Source organism: Zeus faber (assembly GCF_960531495.2).
Source record: "Zeus faber genome assembly, chromosome: 5".
Lineage (NCBI taxonomy): Eukaryota > Metazoa > Chordata > Actinopteri > Zeiformes > Zeidae > Zeus > Zeus faber.
This window is the reverse complement of record NC_137192.1, coordinates 33,379,006-33,386,338: the sequence shown is the minus strand read 5'-3', so window position 1 is coordinate 33,386,338 and position 7,333 is coordinate 33,379,006. Positions and strand designations below refer to the sequence as shown.

General features: G+C 45.9%; 1 protein-coding gene across 1 annotated transcript; it reads right to left on the bottom strand.

Annotated features, from left to right (window-relative positions):
- Positions 1-2,219: 2,219 nt before the first annotated feature.
- Positions 2,220-7,069, bottom strand: emc3 (ER membrane protein complex subunit 3). Its single transcript, XM_079999991.1, has 9 exons — positions 6,932-7,069; positions 6,246-6,413; positions 6,085-6,142; positions 5,843-5,936; positions 5,464-5,568; positions 5,291-5,372; positions 5,081-5,160; positions 4,888-4,970; positions 2,220-4,665 (listed from the first exon to the last, which is right to left on the bottom strand). Exons 2-9 carry the CDS (start codon positions 6,398-6,400, stop codon positions 4,537-4,539), a joined length of 786 nt encoding a protein of 261 aa, XP_079856117.1. The 5' UTR covers positions 6,401-6,413; positions 6,932-7,069; the 3' UTR covers positions 2,220-4,536.
- Between the last annotated feature and the right edge of the window lie 264 nt (positions 7,070-7,333).

Genomic DNA, 7,333 nt, shown 5'->3' with positions numbered 1-7,333 from the left:
GACGGCGGGGCGGGACGGCGGGGCGGCGGGGCGGGCGGCACGGCACGGCGGGGCGGCGGGGCGGCGGGGCGGCGGGGCGGAGGGGCGGGGCGGGACGGCGGGGCGGGCGGCACGGCACGGCGGGGCGGGGCGGGGCGGTGCCTTTCGAACGGTACGCTAGTGCTGCGTTCACTGGCGCCGCGGAGCTCGGACATTCCGGCTTCGTCGTTTAGAGTTCAACTTTATCTCCCGGCGCCAGTCATGCTTTTTTTATTTTCCTGATGGCCTGAATCCGAGTATTCAGAATATATATATATATATATATATATATATATATATATATATATATATATATACACACACACACACACACACACACACACACACACACACACACACACACACACTAGTTAGGGTCCAGGCCCCGAGGAGCCGGGGTCCCTGTTGTTGTCAATGTCACGGGTCGCCCCCCACACTCACAGACCAGGCCGACAAAATGCGTGTCGGGGGCAGGGCCGACATGCCATCTGCCAAGTTTGATCCAGATCGCTGCGTTGTTGCGGGATTATGTTGCAAACAAACGAGTTTCTTTAAATTGGCTGCGATGTGCCCGCACGCATTGTAGTCTCGTGATTCGTCAACAACTGGAACCTCACCAAGATGGCGGTAGTGTAGGTATAACTGACGTGAGAACCTTATGGATGTCATGGATCTGACGAATCCACAGACAAATTGAAGACAATGTTTATTCGGGGCAGTTCCGGCATGCCGTCTTCCAAGTTTGATCCAGGTCGGTTCAGTATTGTGGATGAAGTTTGTGATCGACAATCACGACCTCACCAAGATGGCGCCACGCAGACGCACGCTGCAATGGAGGAATCCGTACTGACGTTTTGTCTTCCTGGATTGTGGTTGGTTGTAACAAGGACCACATGAAATGACACAGTGACAGGTTTTACTCTTGTTCCTCTTTATTTTGTTTGAAAGGGATGAGGTTGAAGTTTTACCAGAAGACAATTGGATGAAACAAAGCGCAGCTAGCGTTGCCACCCCTCCCTCATCATACGGGATCGTCCTGTATTGGAAAATAAGATGCGCCGCTCCTTACTGAATCAAGAGGGGACGCCATTTGTCCTGTGTTTCCGTGCACACCCTCCTCTAAGGCCGACACGGTTTTCACCTGCTTGGAATGGCACCAGAAATAATCAAACCAAAAGAGTTTCATGAGTTGACACTTGTGAGAGGAATTTAGCTGGGGATGGTAGCTCAGGAGGTAGAGCTGGTGGTCTAGTGATCTAAAGGTTGCTGGTTGGATCCCAGGCTCCTCCTGCTAGCATGCTGTAGTGTCCTTGAGCAAGACACTTAACCCCTTATTGCTCCTGATGGCTGCGTCCGTCGGTGTTTGAACAATTGTAAGTCGCTTTGGATAAAAGCGTCTGATAAATGACTAAATGTAAATGTAATTTCACCAATAACCCCCTTGGTGGAAATTGCTCTTTCAAAGGCCAGGCCTCCCCAGCCTTCCTGAAAGGCGTTGGACCCAAGGTTAAGATGACTTTCATGTACGTTGAACCAGCACATGACCTCGATTCATGAGCAATTATCTCCTCTCCACGTTTCCCAGGTTGATCTTTATTTCAATGTGTTGGAGCAGTTGTTCTGATCAGTAAAAAACAAAATTATTCTTTTGACAAGTAAATGTACTGTTCAGTCGTCCACCACAGTGGTCTCTGTGTCTACCGGGTCATTTGCTATTTCCCACTTTATCAACGGCTTCTCGCTTCTTCCAAATAGTTTATTTTGACAGAGCAAACGTTTTGCCAACGTCTATGATCTGATGTTTTAATCCTTAATATAACTGACTCAGCTGTGCTTCACTCTTATTGACTCTTTATTTCCTTCACATTCATGTTGAGAGCAGCAGAGCACTTTGAAATTGAGGCGTCAAGGGCCCCCAGGCGCCCACTCGATGTGTCCCCCCGGGCGTGGGGCCGCTGGCAAGGTGTCCCTTATTGTTCCACATTGGAGGTGGAAACCCTACACGCAGTGGCTCTGACCTCACCAGGCCAGAATGAATCAACTTCTAGGGTCCCAATTTAACAAGGGCCCGACTGCCCTGGACGCCACGTATTGCTGCCTGCAGTTATATTTAGGATATTTTTGTAATTGCGCAACAGAATATTCACATCCAAATAAAAAATGCCAACATAAAAATAAACCAAACTGCTTATATAGTCAAAACGGCTTTATACAAAACACAGGGAATAGTTACAAAATTATTAGTCTAAATAAATATATAATGGGGAAAAACAAACCACTAAAATTAAAACTATACAGCGAATGTTTTTGACATACCTAATTTTGAATCTAGGTCCAAAGGAACAAACATGAAGCAGCTGACCTTTCTATATCGACTGAAACAAACTACTGGTCAGAATTGTGAAAGTGCAATAAGTTTAACACATTTCACACAGTTTTGGAAAAAAAAAAACAAAAAAAAAAACAGAAATGTACTGACTGTGTCCTTCTACACAAGAACACACACTGATTATGAAGGTCGCTATACCAACGGACTGCAAGAACAGAAAAAGCAAACATTTGTTAGCGTTCATTATCCAATGACATTTTAAAGGGGACCTATTATGCAAAGCTCAGTCTCTCAGTGCTTGTGCACATACATTTGCGTCTCTGACGGGTCTACTAACACACACACACACACACTAACACACACTTCAAGGGAATTAGAACCACTCCCGCATCTGAGCAACTCAAACAAATCTTTTACAAGAAAGAGGAATTAATACCAAATGTGTGTTTCCTTCTACCGGTAGGCTGCGGCGCGCGGCCCACTGTGTGTTCCTCCAAAGAAAACGCATAAAAAAACAAAACAAAATTTAAAAAAAAGCGTGTCTTTGTACTGCGGAGGCAGGGGTGTGCGATATGACGTTATCAGATCGTGAACGATGATAATGTCGACAATGACGATCTGCCTTTACGGAGAGATCGTCGGCATCGTGCCACGGCGCACGTTCCGTCAGTCGCAGGTTATGGCTCGTGCATGCATCCAAACCCTAAAACACACTATTTTCTCGTCCGTGATTTGTACATCAGGAATCCGGCGGCAGAAAAAAAAAAATTTAAAAAAAGGACACGGAACATATATACGGAGCACACGGACAGCGGGGAGGGGGCACAGGATTTTATTTTTTATTTTGTTCAATTAGTAAACGGAAATAAAAAACACAATGTAAGATAAAACACTATTTCTACTTGTTTTGTTTGAAGAAACGGGGGAAACAGAAAGTGATGTCGGTCGCGAACGAATCGGCTCTGGCGGCTTCTACGATGGGAGCCAGCTCCCGTCTGAGAGCTGGTGTCTTTTTCTTTTGGTAAATGAATACAAGACAGAGTGAGAGGATGGTCCCGTCACGTTTTTGTTGAATACAATGCAGAAACCTCTCACTTTGGTCATAGCATTAAGAGCCGAGCACGGTGAGACTGTGTGTATTGGTCCGACTGGTGCAACTTACACCGACAGTGACAAAGGAGCCATCAAATGAAGCCACGTTACGTGCTTTCCTTAGAGACACACAAATAAACCAGTAATAGCAAAAAAAATATGTCTTTTAGGTTGTTACCTTGAAGGGCTTTATTTTTTTAAATGAGGAAGGTTAGGTTGTACTATTCAGTCACTCGCAAAAACCAACATGAAAAAGAATCACGACACGATCATGGATCGTGATCCTGCCTGAAAAATTTGTGAAATGTATTTATTTATTTTTTTTAATTTTCCGACGTTTACGTATGAAACAAACAAACAAACAAACAAAAAAATCCCTGCATCCGAGGGTCCCGGTGCATCGCGGTGAGGTGTCGGTGTCTCCCACAAGGCTGGAGCACGGCAACGGAAGTCAGAAACAAACTTTTAAACGGGGCCTTGTCGATGTAGTATGAGTGAAGAGTCAGCACCTGGGCTGATTATTTCTCCCCTCAGTCTAGTGGACCGCTGGGGTGAAATCAGCGAAGGTTACGGAGTAAATACAACGAAACCTAGAAGCCACGCTCAAACCCCGTTGGCTCATCGAACTTGGGGCCCCGGACAAGCCGTTTGGGAACAGGATGATATAGGGGCATGTTAGGACGCATCATCTGGGTGGTATTTTCAGCGCAAAAAAAAAAAAAAAAAAAAAAAAAACTTCACAAACATGTTTTGGGGACCTCAGAGACTTCTATTAACTGGTGTAAAAAGGAGCATAACAGGTCCCCTTTAAAAGTCGACAGCATATAATCACAAGTTACTGATAAAGCAGTTTAATAAGCAAAAGTACATGTTTCCCAATTTGTTTTGTATTTGTTAAAAAAAAAAAAAATAATAATAATAATAATAATAATAATAATAATAATAAAGCAATACGTGAAATAATAAAGCAATACTTACTTCATGTAAACTTTGCATACAGTGAAGGGACTAATGCCATCGCTATGTTATACGCCGTAACCCCCCCCCCCGACCCACTCCCTGGAGCGAGCAGAGGCGGGGGCCCTCAGCACAGGGCATCAGAAGATGCCGGTGGGCAGCTCCTTACTGAACATCCCATCAAAGTCCAGCTCCCTGCCCATCAGCTCCTCCTCCACGCTCTCCAGGGCCCACTGGTGGTCCGTCAGCTCCAGCGCCTCCCACTCGGCCTGGAATGAGGGGGAAAGGTCACGCGGGTGAACAAACCGACCCTTTCCTCCAGGGGCGTGCGTCGCCGCGTCACAAGGCGATCCCGAGCGCATCTAGACACCGGGGCTACCACGCTTATCCTTTCCGCCATAATAGCACCGCCCTGCTTCAAGGTACTGGGTCAGTCGCAATGCGTTAAAACCTGGTTTCTCAATCTGCGATTCAACCAACGCGCGGCCCACCTTGAAGGCTTTATTTGTGTCCGCAGGCATGGCCATGGCAGCGCCGCTCATCTGCTCCTGCATGATCCTGGACTGATCTGCGCCTGTGGGGGAATTGGTCACAGAGCAGATCCCAGGGTTACGGTTTAAAATTACCCTTTATATCGAGTGTGTGAGGGGGGGGGGGGGGATACCCCAAAAGTAGTTCAATTACCATTGTCCTGTCCTAGAATTAATGAGTACATGCTTCGTAGTCCAAACACATTCAGGAAGTACCACGATGCTGAGCTCACCCTAGAAGAGGCAACAGGCAAGCAATGCAGATGACGCACGGCTTAAATAATACGAATGTAAGAATTGCGAAGATATCAGAAAATACACAATGTTCCAAATACAAACGGACACATTTATTCTGTGTATTTACCAGGAAGCATCCAATGAGAGCAGCTCGATTCCTTGCTGCAGCATGGGCTTGAAACGCAGAGTGAGGGGGAAGGGAACCTTGGCTGGAATGCAAAAAGTCAACATGACTTCACTGATATCAAAACATACTGTGTACTTAAGATTTGGGGACTTGTGCGGAGGTGAAGACGTTACTTGTAACAAATCCCGAAAAGGTCCAATTTATCCACCCGCCGATGAGGATCATGGGAAGCACGTTGGTCACGTTGCCTTTCATCATGTCAGTCAGCATGCTGGGATCTAAACACACACAGTACAAGAGTGCACTCCATCATAACATCATTTAAATAATTATTTTGTTTTGAATAGCCATAAAATCATATTTACAAAAACAACATGACTGAAGACAGATATTGATTATAGCTTAATTTACAAAGTTGTTTTAGACAATATACAACATATGAATGAATATTAAAAGGTGCTATGAAGGAACCAGTGTTTCAGATTTTAGTTTGCCATTTTGTCCAGCCCTACTCACTGGTAATAGTTTCGTTGTGCACTGTAAAATGATTACCTGTCATCGGGGATGGAGGGACGACCTTCCTTTTGGTCTTTTTGAAGAATCCGTCATCTTGATTATTGAAGTAGAACTTCCTCATCAAAAAAGACTGAAGAGAAGAAAATAAAGGCAGTTTTTTTCCCCCCTCCAAAACCATTTAAACACAAATAAGAATCAAGACGATCTGGGACGTAACGGCGAGGAGAACAGCGATGTTCTCTAAATCAGAGGTCTGAAAACATCAACTTTCTTCTCACCTGTTTTGGAATGTATTTCCCGTTCTCCCGAAGAATCCGGCTCCGGATTAGCACTTGGCTGAAAAATAAACAAAAAAAACAAATAAACACCCAACCCATTTGAAATGCAACGAGATGCTTTGATTAGACCACGGTAAAGCAGCCGTGTCACTCCAACTCACCTGTCAGACACCTGTTCCAAGGTGAGCTTCTTGTCACTTTGCAGCAGGATGGAAACATAATGCCGTATGACCCCGACCAGGAAGGTGATGAACACGATGGGCAGCACCACCCACAGCCTGATGTTGGAGTCCAGCAGAAGCTCGGGTTCGGCCATGTCTCACAGCGGGCTGATGGGGAAGGGGGACAAGAGAGGGTGCGCAAATAGGTTTTTGAATCCCCGCCTGCAGATAGTAATGTCATCACAGCGTGGTTTTGACACCACTCCTCAGTGAACAAGGGTTGGGGTTCAACGCATTCCGTTGTGGTCTGTAACTCATGAAAATACATGTATACATACACTCAATCACACATACATACATACATACATACATACGCACTCAATCATTCATACATACATACATACATACATACATACATACATACATACATAGGGATGGGCGCCCCGTTACATTTAGATGCTAACTGGGTTAAATAAGGACGGTAGTTACTGGTACTGTATCCTCAGAGGTTTTCATGCTCGGTGAGCGGACGGCACCACACGTCACTCGGTGTCTGATTTACTTGAACAACTCGCCGTTATCAAGCACAACCATCCCGCAGCGGCGGGTTAGCCGGAACGCGCAGACGTTAGCTAGCTGCTAGCTCGCTGGCCCCAACGCTCCGGGCTGCAGGCGGGTCGACTTACCGCTCCGCAGTTTATCTGGCAACGGCGACTGGTGTAAAACGAAGCTGAAAACCGGATCCGTCTCCCGAGGTCTCCCCGACGTCTACAACACTCGCCAGCTAACGTTGCTACTGGTAGCATCCGCGGCTGCAGCCATAGCCGAGGTCCAACCGACGAGAGCGGACCGAGGAGCCGCCGCGTCACGGGCTGACCGGGGCTGCAGCGACGCCCCGTGGCGGTGGGTGGAAATAGCATGTTTAAAAAATGTATTGTTTTTTGGGGTTTTTTTTTTTTTACTTTGAATTTCATAGATATCCATTGGTGTGCGTGTCGTGTTTATTTGATTACATTTCTTTTAGACTTTTACTGGATTTTTTTTGTTGTTTACCGTTTAAGTTACGTCGTTTGTACTGTTTAGAAATT

Coding starts and splice junctions, on each gene's coding strand:
- emc3 (XM_079999991.1), bottom strand. CDS start 6,400: ATGGCCGAACCCGAGCTTCTGCTGGACTCCAACATCAGGCTGTGGGTG. Junction 6,143..6,245: donor TTGGAACAGGTGTCTGACAG/GTGAGTTGGAGT, acceptor TTTATTTTTCAG/CCAAGTGCTAATCCGGAGCC. Junction 5,373..5,463: donor CTTTTCGGGATTTGTTACAA/GTAACGTCTTCA, acceptor TTTGCATTCCAG/CCAAGGTTCCCTTCCCCCTC.